Here is a 17,536-nt window from a genome sequence, read left to right as displayed (position 1 = left end):
CCTTCATCACTTGATTCAGCAGACCCTCAAGTTCCCACAAAAGTTTCCAGCCATGTCTGAGAGGCAGCCGTGGGGCAGGGGCAGGCGAGGAGCGAGCTGTTCCGGGCCTGGGTGCTCCGGGCCTGGCCTCTGTTGCTCTGGTTCGTTCCACAACCAGCTGCTCCGGGTCTGGTCACTGCTGCTCCCGACCTAGTTGCTCTGGACTTGGCAGCCGCTGCTCCGGGCCTGGCCGCACCTGACCCGGCTGCTCCGGGCCTGGCCACTCCCAGCCTGGCAGCTGCTGCTCCGGGCCCGACCGCACCCAATAAGAGGCATATTCTTATGGGGGAAAATAAGTTGAAAATTTTCCATAAGGAAAGAGCTTAAATGTTATATTAAACAGGCTAAATTCTGGATTAGTGTAACAATTTTACATTTTCCAGAAGTACCTCCCAGCAGTTCATTTTGTCTCACTTCACAAAAAAGTCCAAAATCTCTTAACAAAAGTGGCATTCAAATATCTATATCATATTAAAATTAGTTATTTTTCCTGCCTAAGGACAGACTTAGGAAAAATTTAAATGCTTACAGGCTACATTTTAAATTTTAGGTAATGCAATATTTTCAATTGCACTTAGCATTTCCCTATTGCTGATGTATTTCTTCAGACTAAAGTTTCAAAAACCAATGAACTAAAATTCACTGGGATATTTGATTGTCATGTTGCTTCTTGGGAAAAATTCTGTTGCTGGTTAACACTACTACCTTTTATTTATCATTTCTTTTTACCAAAGCAATCACTTATCTCTCTATATAAAACCCTAATATGCAAATAGACTGAATGTCAGAACAACCAAACAACCAGTTGCTATGATATGCGCTGAACACCAGAGGGTGCATGTGGAACATGGCGGGCGTCAGCAGTAGGCGGAAGAGCACAGAACATGGCGGGCATTGGCCAGGTGGGATGGTGGAGCAGGGGAGCGGACCACTAGAACAAGGCGGGGTGCTGCTCACTGCCATTGGGGCGAGCTTCTAGTGTAAGGTGACCAGATGTCCTGCTTTTGGAGGGACAGTCCCAATTTTTAACAGTTTTGTTTTGAAAAACTCCTGATTTTTTGAAAGAATCTTTTAAATCTTTTGGACTTCTTTAAAACTCTGCAGGACGTGGGACAAATTGTTAAAAATCGGGACTGTCCTGCCAAAAGCGGGACGTCTGGTCACCTTTCTCTAGTGCAGTGTTTCCCAAACTTTTGACATATGTGTGCCCCTTCTATAATTTTCATAACGCTGAGTACCCCTCGTACTCATGAGAACGTAGAATCAGGCGCAGCTAAGCACGGTGCAGTGCATATCCCCACCAAACTCCAGTGCAATGCGTGCCCCGACCAAACTCTTCCCGTACCCCTGGGGTTACGCGTACCACACTTTGGGAAACACTGCAGTGGTTCCTGAAAATTCTTTGCTCCTGTGCAACACAGTCCCGCCTGGTGCTCACACCCACTGCCGGCATCCAGTGCTGGTCTCGATTGCTTGGCACCGTCAGCAGGTGCGAGTGGTGGCTGGCGGTCCCAATTGCCCCTCAGGGATTTTCCACCTCCCCCTGCTCCTGAGGGGTGATTGGGGCTGGCAGTCACCTCTTGCACCTGCTGTCAGTGCCAGCCCCACTCACACCCACCGGCACCCAGGGGTGGTCCCAATCACTTGGCACCGTCAGCAGGTGCAAGTGGCGGCTGCCGTTCTGATCACCCCTGAGGGCTTCTCCACCTCCCCCTGCTCCTGAGGGGCGATCAGGGAGCAGCTATGCTCACACCTGCTGATGGTGTTAGCCCCACTTACATCCGCTGCTGGCGATGGCCCCAGTTGCTTGGCGCCGTCAGCAGATGTGAGTGGGGCCAGTGGCATCAGCACATGGGAGCAGCAGTGGGAGCAGGGCTGCTGGCAGGCAGGGGACCAGGGGCTGAGGCGGGAGGGACCAGGTGGGGGTACAGAGGATGAGCCGAGACCTGCCCCTGTGCCCAGTGCAGCCTTGCGGCCCACAGTTCCTTTCAGGGTGCGTGAATTTGTGCACTGGGCCTCTAGTATGACATTAAAATGTGTCTCTGTCTAATCCTTGCTCATTTCTAGTACCACATCCCAGAGGTTAGCACTTATAACCACTTCTGTCTGTAGTTCTGGGAATAATCTCCATAACTTACACTATTCCTCCCTCCCTTCCCTCCCTCCCTTTTTTTGTTAACCCTCACTGGAGAATTTTTCCAATGATTTTTAATTTTGTTTTTTGGTTATTCCTCATCTGAGGATTACGGGCTGGGGGATCACCTCAGTAAGTGTAGTGCCCATCTGTGAGAGAGAAGCTTCCTGCATGTGTCCTCACCAAGCTGGGGATCCAAGCTGCAACCCAGGTACCTGCTCTTGCCCGGGAATTGAACCCCTGGCCCTTCTGTGCACAAGCTGACACTAACCACTCAGGATCACTGGCCAGGGCTGAGGAGCTATTTCTTTAGATATTATCTACTGACTGCACATCCTGGAAAATTATGACTGAATTTATACTGCTTCCTTTCCCTTCCCCATACCTTCCAGTTTTTGACAGTATAGGGGAGGAAAAACGTCTTTTTATCTTCTTAGATTCTGGAGCTGACCTGAGAATCATCCCACATAAGACAGAATAATAGGACAACAGCATACACATTTTATTTAATATTTCTACTCGTATAAGGGAGCATCAAAAGGAAAATGAAAATGAAAATCTGAAGAAGTTGTTAGGCCCAAAAGCTAATATAACTTTTTACAATAAGAACGATAAAATTACAGGGATGTGAGAGGACAAGGGCTTGGGCTAGGAACAGTAAATTGTGGGAAAATAACTAAGAAATATATGAGGGGAAGTAATGAAAGATAAGGGTTATTTGGGCAGATTTGTTTGTATGGTTCCATTTTGGCATTGGTCCCCAGTCTGTGATGATAAGAATGCTGGTTCCTCCCTCGTACATGGAGGGCACTTTGTCATGGGGAATGTTATGACCTGATTTGAGGTGCAAAGTGGGAGGTCAGAAAGACCTTCAGCTCAAAATAAGAAATATGCCAAACCGGCATATTTTGGGGTGGCATGTTCTGAACCCATTTGGTAGCTATATTATTCTCTTTAGTTCTGTTGGTTACTCATATTTATAATTAAAGTAATAACCTAAAAACCTCAGCTTACTTGTCCATCAGTGTTGTACAGTATTCAGGCTTCTTACTACATAAAACAAACATGATAGCGCCTATAAAGCTTTTCCCCTCTCCTCACCATTTCCAACACTCAACTTTTGTCCACTTTCCTTATACATTGTTAAGATTGATTATATTTCCATTCTTTGCTCCACATGTTAACTATTAGGAAAGAAGGAATTTCATCATTCCAGAAACACCTGATACGTACACATATCCAACTGACTTAATATTCAGACCTGGATGATTATTGAACATTTTACTTTCTATTTCTTTCTCAGTACTATAGACCAACCATTTTCAATCTATTTCATCTCATGGCACATATAAAAATTACTAAAATTCTGTGGCACACCAAAAATATACATATTTTTGGCTGACCTGACAAAAAGTAGGTATAACTTTGATTCATTCACACTGGGTGGCTATTGTGTTGGATGTTCTCATTTCTTTATTTGATAACCTAAGGGACAAGAGGTCAGTGCCCTTGACTGGACAGACTGCATGCTTTAAAAATTCCTGTGGCAATGGGTTGAAAATCACTTTATAGACATTGATTTCACATTAGCCACGGGATTGCCTGGATTTAAGCAAGGTCAAATTTGCAAAAAAGATATTTTGGCATAATTAAAGTAACTTGAAGAAAAAGTGTGTGCATGGGGAAGAGGTATTTTAATAGAATTCCCTCAACTACAACCCTCCTGGCCATCTGTAAAATGAGCTGTTTTCAGGGGCAGCTGCCTAAAGCCTGGTGTAACACAGTGGCAGCTTCAGAGCCAGGCTGAACAAACTCACAAGCCAGCTCGGTGGCACTGCAAAGCCACCCAACTCTGCGGGGCCTGATTTCTCCTCTGTAAAATGGGGGCAGGAATAACTAGTCTGTGGGGTGTTGTAAAGATACAGTTTTATGCATGGCACACATTCGTCACCCAATAAATGGGATGACTATGAAGGCACGCGGCGGCACTGAAAAACTCCATTTATTTTCAGGTCCACATTTAGTGTAGGTTACAAAGTCAAGTAAGCAAGGCGTTGAATAGCTTACGCTCAAACTAATATAAATAGGGCTCAGAAATCACTATGTTCAGGCTCTTATTTAGATTTTTTTTTTTTTTTTTTTTAAATGAACCACTAAGGAAGCTGCGCTGTGTTCAGAGACAAGAGGCGCAGCCTCTGGCCAAGGCCGGGTACACAGCGGCTCCCAGACCTCCCTCCCGCCCAGGGAGGGCGCCGCCCACCGGTCCGTCCTTGCGGGGCGCCCGGGGCAGACCCGGGGGGAGGGGGGGGGGGTCCGCGCGGGGCGGCCGGGCACTCACCAGCGCGCCGTGCACCAGGGCGTCGGCGCAGAGCCAGGCGAGCGCCGCGCGCTCCGCCGCCGCCCGCCCGCGGCCCAGGCGCAGGCCCAGCGCGCAGCCCGCGGCCAGCAGCGCGGCGCTCAGCAGCAGCGGGCCCGGCGCCGCCCGCTCGCCCATGCTGCCCGCCTTCTCCCGGCGGCGGGCTGGGAGCGCGGAGAGAAGGTGGGGTGGGGAGGGGGCGGGGCCGGGTCTCCGAGGGGGCGGAGCTTCGGGCCGGGGCGGGCCGGGCCGGTGGAGGCTTCCCTTCCCGCGGCTCCCCGCTAACCAACCACTGAGCCCGGCTCTCTGCGCAGGGTCCCGCTCAGGAGCTCGCACCGCTGCCTGTGCAAACCTGTCCCCGACCAAACCCGCAGGACGGGTCACATAGGGCCACACTTTTTTGTTGTTGTTAATCCTCATCCCAGGATATTTTTTTTTATTGGTTTTTGGAGAGAATGGAAGGGAGGGCCGGAGACACACAGAGAGAAACATCTACGCATCCCTGATTGATTGGGTTGCTCCTGCAGGAGCCCCAGCCAGGCCAGGCCGGTGATGGAGTCTACAACCCAGGCACCTGCTCTTCGCCGGAATGGAACCTAAGATCCTGCAGTCCTCTGGTGGGTGCTTTATCCGCTGAACCAAACCAGCCACACTTTTTTATTTTTAAAATACTTTTATTGATATCAGAGAGGAAGGGAAAGGGAAAGAGAGATAGAAACATCAATGATGAGAATCATTGATCAGCTGCTGCCTGCACATTCTCTACTGGGTGGGGATCGAGCCTGCAACCCGGGCATGTGTCCTTGACCAGAATCAAACCCACAACCTTTCAGTCCGCAAGGCCATGCTCTATCCACTGAGCCAAACCTGCTAGGGCCAGCCATACTTTTTAATGCAGTTTTATTTTTAACCAGGTTCAAAACCTTAACCTACAAAGTGGAGCTCAAATGGTTTAAATTTTGCCAACAGTCTGGGTAGAATTTTTGGGACAAAAGGTTCTAATTAGGCCCTTGCAAGTCTTGCAGGAGAGGTGAAGGCCAAGGGAGTTTTCAGACACCAGCAGGCTTTTTAAAGCCCTTGTGGCTTACTCTGACCACATTGCTTTAAAACCCAGAAAAGCATTGAAAGTATGGGGGAGACCGATTGGAGGAGAAACCAAGATGGCGGCGTAGGTGAGCAACTGGTCTGCCGCTCTCACAATTTAAAAATTAAAACTAATATGAAGGACATCTAACATCCAAAACCACAAGAAGGAGGTACTGGGTGTTAATAGTCAACAATTAACATGATAATAAGAGCAAAGAGGGATCAATGGGGCTCTTAAAATGTGACCAGCTGGAGAAATGGAAGAATGGCAGGCCCAGAGCAGCCAGACCCGGAGTAGCCAGGCCCAGAGCAACCAGGCCCAGAGCAGCCAGGCCCAGAGCAGCCAGGCCCGGAACAGCCAGGCCCGGAGCAACAGTAGCCAGGCCCTGAGCAGCCAGGCCCAAAGCAGAAACAGCCAGGCCCAGAGCAGCAGCATCCAGGCCCAGAGCAGCCAGGCCCAGAGCAGCATCCAGGCCCGGAGCAGCATCAGCCAGGCCCAAACCAGCAGCAGCCAGGCCCTGAGTAGCCAGGCCCAAAGCAGAAACAGCCAGGTCCAGAGCAGAAGCAGCCAGGCCCAAAGCAGAAACAGCCAGGTCCAGAGCAGAAGCAGCCAGGCCCGAAGCAGCCAAGCCTAGAGCATCCAGAACTGGAGCAGCAGCATCCAGGCCTGGAGCAGCAGTAGCTATGGCCAGAGCAGCAGCCAGGCCCAGAGCAGCCAGGCCCAAAGTGTTGTGGGGTCGAACTCTGGGTTCAAAATGAAAGGAAAGAAAAAGCAATGCAGCCAGTTCAGGTACCAGAGTGTTATGTCCGTCATCACAATGGACTCAGAGAAGCTCCTGTGTCCCTTCACCCAAAAGGATGGAGAGTTGCCCAGACGACAGCAAAGTGGGGGAAGAAAACTGAAGACTATGCAAAGGACTGAGGTGCCAACATGGAGTCATCTGAAGAAATTAAAGACTGAAGTGGAAGCTACTCCTTAATCATGTTCCTGCTCATGCGAGCATCTGTTAGCTTCCAGTCTTCTTCAAAGTCTTGTGCAGCAAATCCAAGGACTCTGAGTAAATTTACACCAACAACAAAAGAGACTCACTTAGTAGCTAAAAATATTAATATGTTCATAACTCTGATTTCTCATTTTGTTGTTTTGCATTGGCATTGTTGTTATTATTTAATAGCCAGAGTTTTGCTCTTGATATTCAAGTTTTGAAAATAACATGTATGTGGTTTAGTTTTTGAAAAAGAAAGAAAGAAAGAAAGAAAGAGAGAGAGAGAGAGAGAGAGAGAGAGAGAGAGAAAGAAAGAAAGAAAGAAAGAAAGAAAGAAAAGAAAAGAAAAGAAAAGAAAAGAAAAGAAAAGAAAAGAAAAGAAAAGAAAAGAAAAGAAAGAAAGTATGGGGGAGCCCAGCCGGCATGGCTCAGTGGTTGAGCATCAGCCTCTGAACCAGGAAGTCACAGTTCGATTCCCGGTCACGGCACATGGCCTGGGTTGTGGGCTCCATCCCCATTGTGGGGTGTACAGGAGGCAGCCGATCAACGATTCTCTCTCATCATCAATGTTTCTCTCTCTCTCCTCTCCTTTCCTCTCTGAAACCAATAAAAACATTAAAAAAAAAAAAAAAAAAGTATGGGGGAGAGGAGCAATAGGTCAAACCGGTTTGGGGTTTCCGTATTTTCCGGTGTATAAGACGACTTTTGAAATGAAAAAAAGTCAACCGAAAATTGGGGGCAAAAGACCAAAATTGCACAAAAATTACCTGCAGATCTTAACAGCAAAGGAAGTCTTTTCTTTGAAGTGGGGGGTAGTCTTATACAGCGAATATAGGCCTAAACCTATGTTTTAACTGTAAAATTGGGGGGTTGTCATACTCCAGAAAATACGGGTAGTAGATGCTTTCATCTCCGTTATTTCACCTAACATCCCAACAACTCTGGGAGATGAGTGTTTTCCTATTTTACAACATAAAAGCAGGCCCAGGCAGGCCGGGACTGAGTCCATGAATGGCTGTCCCAGGCCTTTGCTTTTGACTCTGCACTCTGACATATGAATGGCAGTTTTAGCTCTCCTCTAGGGAAAGTGCCACTTTATCTCCATCATGTTAACCGTCCTCTTTACTTTTGCTAACATCTTTTTCTTCTTTTTATTTGCTCTTAACTGTCTTCCCTGCTCCCTTCCTTAGGCCTCTGCTATGTAGATACTTAACCCTGGATAAAGGAGTCAGAGTTTAAAAAGATTGCAACCCTTATTGACCATATCTGTGTTTTTAATTTTGAGTATCCAGGGGAAATACAGGATGCTCAGTTAAATTTTAATTTCAGATAAAAAAATGAGTTACTTTTAAAGTATATATTTATACTAAAGTATCACTAGCGCACTTATGCTAAAGACGATTATTTGTTGTTTTAAATATGTGGTATATACACACAATGGAATATTATTCAACCATAAAAAGGAGGAAATTCTGACATGCTACTACATGGAAGTATCTTGAGGACATTGTGCTAAGTGAAATAAGCTAGTCACAATCCTGAAAACAGAATGGTGATTGCCAGTGACTGGGGAGAAAGGTAATTGTTTAATGGCTATAGAGTTTCAATTTTGCAAGATGAAAAGGTTCTGGAGTGTTGGTTCACAATGTAAAAATACTTAACATATTGCATTGTACACTTAAAAATGGTTAAGATGGCAAATTTTTTGTTATGTATGTTTTACCACAATCAAAAAAATTCTTCTGGAACTGAACACAAGTTCAGTAGCTTTCTCCTCTAGTTTCTCCCTATATCATTTTATAAATTTATTTTTATTTTTTAAATATATTTTTATTGATTTCAGAGAGGAAGGAAGAGGGAGAGATAGAAACATTAATGGTGAGAACCACTGATTGGCTACGCATGTCCCCCACTGGGAACCATGTGACCTCCTGGTTTATAGGTCAACTACTGAGCCATTCGGGCTGGGTCCCTATATCATTTTTTATATAGCAGATAAAATTATTTATTTACACACTTATTGCTAGGCTCTTGCCATTAGAATATATGCCCCACAAGGCCAGGGGCTGTGTCTGGCTTGTCTACTGTTGTGTCCCTTGCATCTATTAGGTAACTGATGCCTGAAGGAGTATGGTCAATTCTGTTAACTTAGAAAACTTGAGATCGCTTTTTTATATATTCAACATCTTTCTCAACTGGATTTCCCTACCCATTACCCTATGTCACTCTTTAGTGACTACCCTGAACTCTCCTTCAGAGTAAAATAAAAAATCCAGAAACTAATTAGATTCACTCTTTTCATATTCTGTTCTTGATCTTTAGTTCTTCCCTCTTTACTGGATGAAGTCCGTTCTGCCTTTAGTTGTTGTTTTTGAAATTGTTGTACGAGGCGGCAGCTTAGGTGCTTATGGGGTTCAGTACAGTCCTCCACCCTCTTTACTGCAGTGGTGCAGCTGCAAGGTGACTAGGCACCTGCAGCCTCACCCTCCAGGACATCCCGGTGGAAGGCTGGAACTCCACAGCGATTAGTTCCAAACCCTGACCTCACTCAGATGCTGAACCCAGACAGACTCATCCTTACCCCTGCTTTCATAACTACCAGAAACTGGCAGAGGATTCAGATAGCCTGGCCCTCTCCTCTGAGCTCCAGACCAGTATTTCCAACTGCTCTACTTGACAGTTTTACAAAAAAGCTTGTAAACAAAATTCTATTCCCTGCCAGTCTCTTCCAGTGTTCCCTCTCTTAGGCTACTTCCATTTATCCATTATGGCAATCCAAAAACCTATAAATCATCTTTGACACTTCCCTCTTCCCAAACTCCAGATCCAAGGCATTGTCAATTCCTGTCCATTTAGTTGCTTAGTATCTCTTGATTCCACCCACTTTATGGACCACACTATTCACTATCTCTTGCTTCAGTGCTTTACTCTCACTAATGTGATCTCTACACATCACTAAACACAGAGCACATTTCCTGTTTTATCTTACCAGCCAGTGATTTTATTAAACACAATTTTCATATCATTGCTCTTTTTAAATATCTCGTAGAATTGCTCGTAGAATACCAAAATCCTTTGTGACTTACCAAGCTGTGGGGTCTAAATGCTACTTTTCAGCCCCTCCCTTGCTCCCAGTATGCTGCTCCATTATTTTTTATTATTATATATTTTTTATCGATTATGGTCTCACATAATTGTCCTTATCCCCCCATTCCCATCCCAAACCCCTCCCTACATATGCCCTCTCCTCCCTGTTGTCCATGGCCCTGGCCAGGCCCATATGCATGCACACAAGTCCTTTGGTTGATCTCTTCCCCTTTACCCCTGCCCTCCCCTACTTTCCCTCTGAGGTTTGAGAGTCTGATCGCTGCTTCTCTTTCTCTGGGTCTATTTTTGTTCATCAGTTTATGTTGTTCATTATTTCCTCTAGATGTGTGAGATCATGTGATCCAAGAAATGCTCCATTATTTTTGCTGAGGTGATGCTCTTTCATCTCCCGAACTCCCCATGGAGCTTCCTATTGGCCTTTGTACGGCTTGTCTCCTCTGCTAGACAGCATTCCCAGTGACTCTGCCCACTGAACTGCTTTTTCCTCACCACCCCAGCACCAGACCAGGGAAACTCAGCCATGCCCTCCCTACCTGCCCTGGTGACAGGCCACAGGATCTGAGGCTGTGCCCCTTGCCATGTGGGGCTTGACGGGGGACCTCAAGGTGCACCCCGCCTCCCCCAGCCTAGGCAGGGGGACCCCAGGTAGCGCCCTCTGGCCCGGTGCCAGGCCAGGCAACCTGAGGCCATGTCCCCACCTGGTGGGCCTTGATGGGGTTAGGGCCGGCCGGGTTTGAATCAGCCCAATGGGGGTGGGGCCTGCCGGGTCTTGGTCTTATGCCATTTCGAGGCACATGTGGGTGGGGAGAGACTTGATTCTGGGTCCCATGGTGTGCCCCAGACTCTGACAGGAGGAAGATTTTCATAAACATTTTACTAATTTTCTTTCATTGCTGACACTTCTATTATAGAGAAAGGGCAAAAAGCAATATTAAAATATTTCCTCTAATTAATTCCCTTTTAATGTGCATGGAATTTGTGCACCAGGTCACTAGTTATTTACAAAAGACTAAAGACTTGGAAAAGATACAATTGATAAAAGAATCTGTTATTAGGAAAACTAGGCTAAAATCAGTATGACATTTATACTTCTATTTAGGTTTGAAAGTATAAATGTCTAACTAGTGGTCAGATCTAATTATGATGAAGCTGGTAAAATAACTTAATCTCCTTCACATTAATAGAATTGTGTCCAGATACTGGAACATTCCTATTGCATTGTACCCAGAAACTAGTCACATAACGCTCAGTTCTTAGGGTTACTGGGATGCATGAAGCTGACAGGAAGCTGATCCAGGAATGACTATAATTAGGAGGGGAAAAGGCATGGGCGTGGAGGTTGAGAAATAGGGTCGATAAGAACAAATCCGTCTTCTGCTCTCTGGGAACAGCAAAACTTCTACTCTGAACCGTGAACAGTTCATTTACAAAGATGGCCAGTTCAGAGCAGCGACTTTTGTTCGCCGAAACCGGTTTGGCTCAGTGGTAGAGCGTCGGTCTGTGGACTGAAAGGTCCCGGGTTCGATTCCGGTCAAGGGCATGTACCTTGGTTGCGGGCATATTTCCGGTAGGGGGTGTGCAAGAGGCAGCTGATTGATGACTCTCTCTCATCGATGTTTCTAACTCTCTCTATCCTTCTCCCTTCCTCTCTGTAAAAAATCAATAACATATATAAAAAAAAAATAAAATAAAAACAGAACAGCGACTTTTGTTCAATATTAAGAAAACTTGGTAATAACTAAACCTATTCAACAAAGATCAGGCTCACCTGAGGTGCCTCATCATTAGCTTCTCAGACGCTATGGACTTCTCCTGCAGGGATCTTCCCATAAAATGGCATGCCCCCAAAATCTGTTTTTAATCTTGAAAATGTTATGCAAAATGTGTCCTTTACTCTGTAACTCTTAAACGTGTATTACCATAAAACTGTTTTACTTACCATCAGATAAGGTAAAACTGCTGTCCCACGGGACTTGTGCCAGGTCTTCGCACATTACTTAGAACAATTTATTTTCGGGTACCAGTTTAAAAAAAACACACAAAATTACCCAACCGAGTGGATGGCAATTGGTTAGGGTAGAAAAGAGGGATGATATAGAAGAAATTCCTGCAGGAAACACATCCTTTATAGTCTGGATACCTTTATATATGGTACCTCTGCTTTTAATCTTTATCATCTACTTATTTTTGTTAATCCTCACTCGGGGATATTTTCCCATTGGTTTTGAGAGTGGGAGGGGGAAGAGACAGAGAGAGAAACATTAATGTGAGAGACACATCAATTGGTTGCTTCCCACGTGCCTGACTAGGTACAACCCAGGTATATGTGCTCTTAACAGGGAATCTATCCCGAGACCCTACAGCCCATGGACTGATGCTCTAACCACTGAGGTAAACCAGCCAGGGCTGCTTTTATTTATTAAATATATTTCTTTCAGCGTTCGCTGTGCGAGGCGTTCTTTATGCGAGGCACCACTGTATTAAATATGTTTCTATTGACTCCAGAGGGGAAGACAGAGGGAAAGACAGAAACATCAATCGGCTTCCTCCTGTATGCCCCACACTGGGGATTGAGCCTGCAACTCCGAATGGGACCTACTGATTCATAGGTTGATGCTCAGCCAGAGCTATGCCATCTGGACTATAGGGGTTGCATTTAATCATTTTAAATAAACTTACAAGTTTCCTGATGAAGCCAATATCTCACAATGTTTCAAAAAATTGTTTTTCAAAGTATGCTGTGACTTTTCTGGTCCAAGTCATCTTTCCCAGAGAACTTCAATTAAAAATGTCTGAAAAACCATTGTTCCAAGACAGTGCTGGGAAGACTGTAGTCAATTGACAGTCTTCACATGCCTTGGTTTTTAGCTACATAATAAGTTTATGGGTAACTAGTTACTCCCTATTCTCATTTCTACCCCAAGTCCTTTGCAATAGATGAGGCTCATTACTACCAGGAGTTCCCACAGATGAGCGATTTGGGAAATATGGTTAGGTCTGGCCCTGATCTCTCTTGAAACTGAGAAGACAAGGCACATTTTTGTCTCCTCTCTCTCTTTACCTTCTGCACCTGAGGAAAGCCTGGGACTGTTCATTAAAAAAAAAAAAAAAAAAAAAAAAAAAAAAAGGCATGACTTAGGCTGTCTAATTTGAGTGGAGTTTTGTACAGGAATTGTTTCAAGATAGTGATTCACACCAAGGGCAATTTAGACCCCCAGAGGACATCTGGCAGTGCCTGTAGACATTTTTTGTTAAGACAGGAGTGGAGAGGTGATACTGACATCTAGTTAGTAGAAACTAAGGATGCTGCTAAATATCTTACAATGTATAGGACAGTCCCCCACAACAAGAATTACACAGCTTAAAATATCAGTATTTCAGAGTTTGTGACACCCTGATTTAGGCCAAGGTTTGTTGAGCAAATAAGAAAGACTAAGAATGTGAAAATGTTGCATCCCCTTTCCCAAACACTTTCTCTTGATATTGTACTGAGCCCATTATCTCTATTTATTTATCAAAATCTATATATCCCCTTCTCTATATAATACTTTTTGAGAATCATTCTACTATTATTTTTCAGCTAGTAAAGTACAAGATTTATATAAAGAGTTCCTTTTAAATTTCAGACAAATGAGTGATGGGTTACACAAAGTACTCCTTGGTTTATATGCCTTAAGACTTACAGCTTAAGGTACAGAAATTATACTACCTTTCTCCAAATAGATTTAATTACCTCCCCCCCCCCCCCCCCGCCAGTTCAACTAGGGTTAAAAAATAGCCATCACTATAAGACAACTGACATTCATAAATTTTCACCTGCAGTAATTAGATAATCAATCCCCTGAAAAGGACAACCCTTCTGAAGGAAATTATGGCAAATTCTACAGGAGTACTACAATCACATTTATTTACTTACACACTGACTTCCTTCATAAATAATCTGAAGTTGCATTTTACAAAAGTAAAAATACTTGAATAGGCACAGTTTCGCTGTTCCTTTGTTCTTTTAATTAAACCAAGATTTCATCTAAAGACACCACCTCTATTTAACAGGTCAAAAATTTCAAATGATCTTTCTTTAAGTTATGGTATTTAAACCTGAGATATGTAGGGAGAAGGCCATGAAATGATGAAATCGGAGATTGGAGTGAAGCAGCCATAAGCCCAAGAAGCCAACCACCACCAGAAGCCAGGAAAAGGCCGGAAGGATCCTCCCTGGAGCCAGAGAGCGAGAGCCCCAGCCCTCACCTTAACTTCAGACTTCCAGCTCCCAGAATTGTGCAAAAACAAGTTCCTATTGGTTGAAGCCACCTTGTTTGTGCTACTTTGTTACGGCACCTTAGGAAATTATTATATAATAAAGATTTTGGTACTTATTTGTCAAAAAATACTCTTAAATCTAGGACTGGTATGGTCGTGTTTATCACAGTTGAAAGGAGATATTAAAATACAATGAAAGAGTAAGTCATAATTCGCCTCCATTGTGTCTGATGTTTGAAAAATAGTTCCAAATTTAATTTAACCATGCAGGAAACAAAACTAGAAAATGAAGATACTTTTAGAATAAGTTCTTCAATGTTTTATCATATTTGATAGCAGCTTTTTTTTTATTGGTTACAAAACCTAAGCCCATATACAAAATTAGGAACACATTTAGATGCCTCTTTTGAAAGAACAGTTTAGTCTTTTAACTGAGTTTAAAAAAAATAAAAACAATGCAATTTTTCAACACTGTTTTGAAAACTTAAAAGTGCAACAATATACTTAGTTTTCTTTATCAATGAAATGGCGCAATTCCAATTCCAAACTGATAAGGTCACAACAAATTGAATCAAGCAAATGCATACATACGTTGCACTACTTGATGCTAATGTTCACTTATGTTAGTTTGCACTTAAAACACAAGAGGAAACAGGAATCGGCACAACAGAGGCCCAATTTAATCTCAATGTGTGCAAAATTTAAAGGTAACTGTCAGTAAGTATGGAAAGTCCAGGAGAAACTAACTGGAAGGGGTACAATTCACAATATCAGGAAGATTTGGACTTGAAGGGTTTCACCGAAATTTGTGACCTTAATTAGCTTTAACTCTGTTATTTCCTACTTGTAGGGAACACCACACAGTTTCAAAAATTTAGACTACAGTGTCTGAACAGGATGCAGTTACCATATGAAGCGTTAACTTAAAATTTGGATAAAGAAAAAAGGCACAATGAACTTCAACTCAATTTTATGTGCACAAGAGTTGAAAAGTCTGAGCCACCTTAAAGAGAAATTGATTTTAAAATTTATAAAACCTATAAATAATCAGAGGCGAAACCACTATATTAAAACAGATTCTCTAGCAAGTAAAAATCTTGCAGTTTAAACATACGCTTGTATCCACTTTAGATACAAGACACAAAATTCACTCTTTAAAGTGGCTCCACCTTGGCAGATACATATATTTGTAATGAATGTACGCCTGCTATGTGTTGCTTACCAGTGAAAACACCCCAGCTGATTCACAAAGTTCTGATGGCATCTATCTCATCTTCATCACAGTAAATTCACCCCCCACTGAAGAACTAAATTAGTTTAGGTTTTCTATCTCTTCACATCAATGCATTGGAAAACAATACCCAGTAAACAATAGCAATAAAACCATTTAGGTGACAGCATAAATTATTCAGTTTTAAAAACTTCAAATTCATATTTTTCATTAATAACAGGGTCAAACAATTTACCAAAAGCAGTGACTGGTATAATAATATCAGATTTTCTGTAAGTACTTAAAGATCACTGCAAATCAGGTTTATGTTAAACAATTGCAGATTATTCCTCTACACAGATCGTGTCTGAATCTTTTAATTTGCGAATATGCTTAGAGTAAAATCTGAATTAACTTTCCCAATACTCGAAGAATGAAGTTTGATGACACGCCTTAATAGTTGCTGGTCTGTTGCCAACCACGTTATCAAAAGCACTGGTTACTAAGTAAAAAATATTTTAAGACTAAATTACAGTAAACATGAAAGCTCCACAGTTTAAACCCAATACAAATCAACCATATCCAATTATCAATTGAAAATGAAAATATTAACTCCTGAAAGCTAAAAGCAAGATTTTCTTTTTTAATATCACCAATGTGTACTTTAGACCTTTGTTTTTTTCTTTATAGTCAGGGACTCTTGCTTTCAACTTAAACAGAAGTTCAAGTCCATAACAGGTTGCAGCTCAGGTAAAATACCATGCACAGCATTTGATTACTTCAAAACAGCAGGAACACACAGGCTGAAGTGAGTGGTCAAATAGGGCTTGCTGTTCTCAAAAATTAGGTATAATGGCGAAGGCCATCCATAGCTAAAGTTCTTCCTCCAACCCTGGCTTCTGAGGCAGATAACAAACACATCAATTACTGGTAGATGAAGTACAGTTTTTCAAAACTTATCTGTTTAATCAATAATTTCTTTTTTAAAGTTACTTTTTGTGTGTCAGTTCCACCAATGAAAATCATTTGGCTTGTACTTTAAAATCTATTTTTCCACATAAAGAATATGAAAATATGTTTGTGGAGGACAATGATGGAGGCTCAGATCAGGCTGCACCTCTTTAAAGTCTTCCAACGTGTATATACATCATACCAAAGTGTCTTGATCCACAGCGCACCATTTTCCAAAGGAATATCGAGTGGACAGCTGACGTGCCACCACTACGGAATATTCTAAACTGGAGATTGCAGCTGTCAGCGTGTGGCACCAGGGAACAGGGAATAATAGGGTAGTTGAAATTGTTAAGGAGAATTCTAAAACAGTTTAGGAAATCATGCATATGCATTTACAGTCCATGTGAGAGTGACTTTTGGCAACTGCAAGTGACTGAGACATGGCTTGCTTTAGAAGCATCAAAACGAAGAGGCATTTGTGTTTTGGAGCCTTTAGTTGTTCTTCTCATTTGGTAGCCATCTGGTGGTGCTTCATACTGAATGTGGGAAAGATGCTGCATTCAATCGAACTCAAAAATTAAATTCTTTTGTTTGAAGGTTGGCTGTCGGGTCAAAATTGTAAGTACCTCCTTGTGTTGCTTCAGGAATGAGACTAGGATCTTCATCAATCTATTAAAAGCAAGAAAAATAATCCTGATTATATTAAGATACTATACATTATAGTGTAAGTAGAACTGATTTACTTCTTTAAAAAAAATTCTGTACAGATGTTTTAACTACTTAAAAATATTTGTCAGTAATATTATTCAGAACTTTAGCAAATAAAATCGAACACATATTTAAAAATTACACTGCTCTTAAGTTCCCATATCTTTAGATTGTACCTATCTAAACAAACCTAACTTTTATAATTACTATCTCTTCCCATTTAACAGATTACAAATGCAACAAGAACCGTTTTTATAATTTTATTATAATGAAGTTTCAGACATAGTATTTAAGAAAACAGGCTGGTGGAAAATAATCATCAATTTTTTAAATTTAGAGTTTCATAAATAACTGGAAAAATATAACCCCAAGGGTATCTGATAGAAATATAGTATAACTTAATTCATAATAATAAAAGAAAAACTCTTAGTAAATTTATACATGTACTAGAGGCCCGCTGCACGGATTCGTGAGCATTGAAAGGAAATTAATTAGAAGAAATAATTTAATATTGCTATTTGCCCTTTCTCTATAATAGAAGAGTCAGAGATGAAAGAAAATTAGTAAAATGTATATGAAATATATAAATTGATTAATAAATAAACAATAAACATGATATAAAAACATTGATAAAAACAATGACTGATAAATTGATTAAACTTCTAATATCTCCCTGAATACCACATTAAGAGTTA

General features: G+C 42.4%; 2 protein-coding genes across 5 annotated transcripts in view; both read right to left on the bottom strand.

Annotated features, from left to right (window-relative positions):
* EBPL (EBP like) overlaps positions 1-4,711 on the bottom strand; it is a 29,227-nt gene extending 24,516 nt beyond the window's left edge. Inside the window, exon 1 of one of the 2 annotated variants that reach the window (XM_045588648.1) lies at positions 4,512-4,711. In XM_045588648.1, coding sequence (XP_045444604.1) covers positions 4,512-4,667 — 156 coding nt within the window. In that variant the 5' untranslated portion in view covers positions 4,668-4,711. The remainder of the gene's footprint in view (positions 1-4,511) is intronic. The other variant, XM_036457706.2, reaches the window with a different exon arrangement.
* A 9,486-nt stretch (positions 4,712-14,197) lies between these two features.
* Positions 14,198-17,536, bottom strand: part of KPNA3 (karyopherin subunit alpha 3) — a 95,813-nt gene continuing 92,474 nt past the window's right edge. For all 3 annotated transcript variants that reach the window (XM_036455372.2, XM_045588647.1, XM_045588646.1), the window contains one exon: positions 14,198-16,802. In XM_036455372.2, coding sequence (XP_036311265.1) covers positions 16,704-16,802 — 99 coding nt within the window. In that variant the 3' untranslated portion in view covers positions 14,198-16,703. The remainder of the gene's footprint in view (positions 16,803-17,536) is intronic.

The sequence above is a fragment of the Pipistrellus kuhlii genome, unplaced genomic scaffold, assembly GCF_014108245.1.
Source record: "Pipistrellus kuhlii isolate mPipKuh1 unplaced genomic scaffold, mPipKuh1.p scaffold_m20_p_3, whole genome shotgun sequence".
Lineage (NCBI taxonomy): Eukaryota > Metazoa > Chordata > Mammalia > Chiroptera > Vespertilionidae > Pipistrellus > Pipistrellus kuhlii.
Note: the sequence above shows the minus strand (reverse complement) of the source record. Positions and strands in the feature narration are given on the sequence as shown.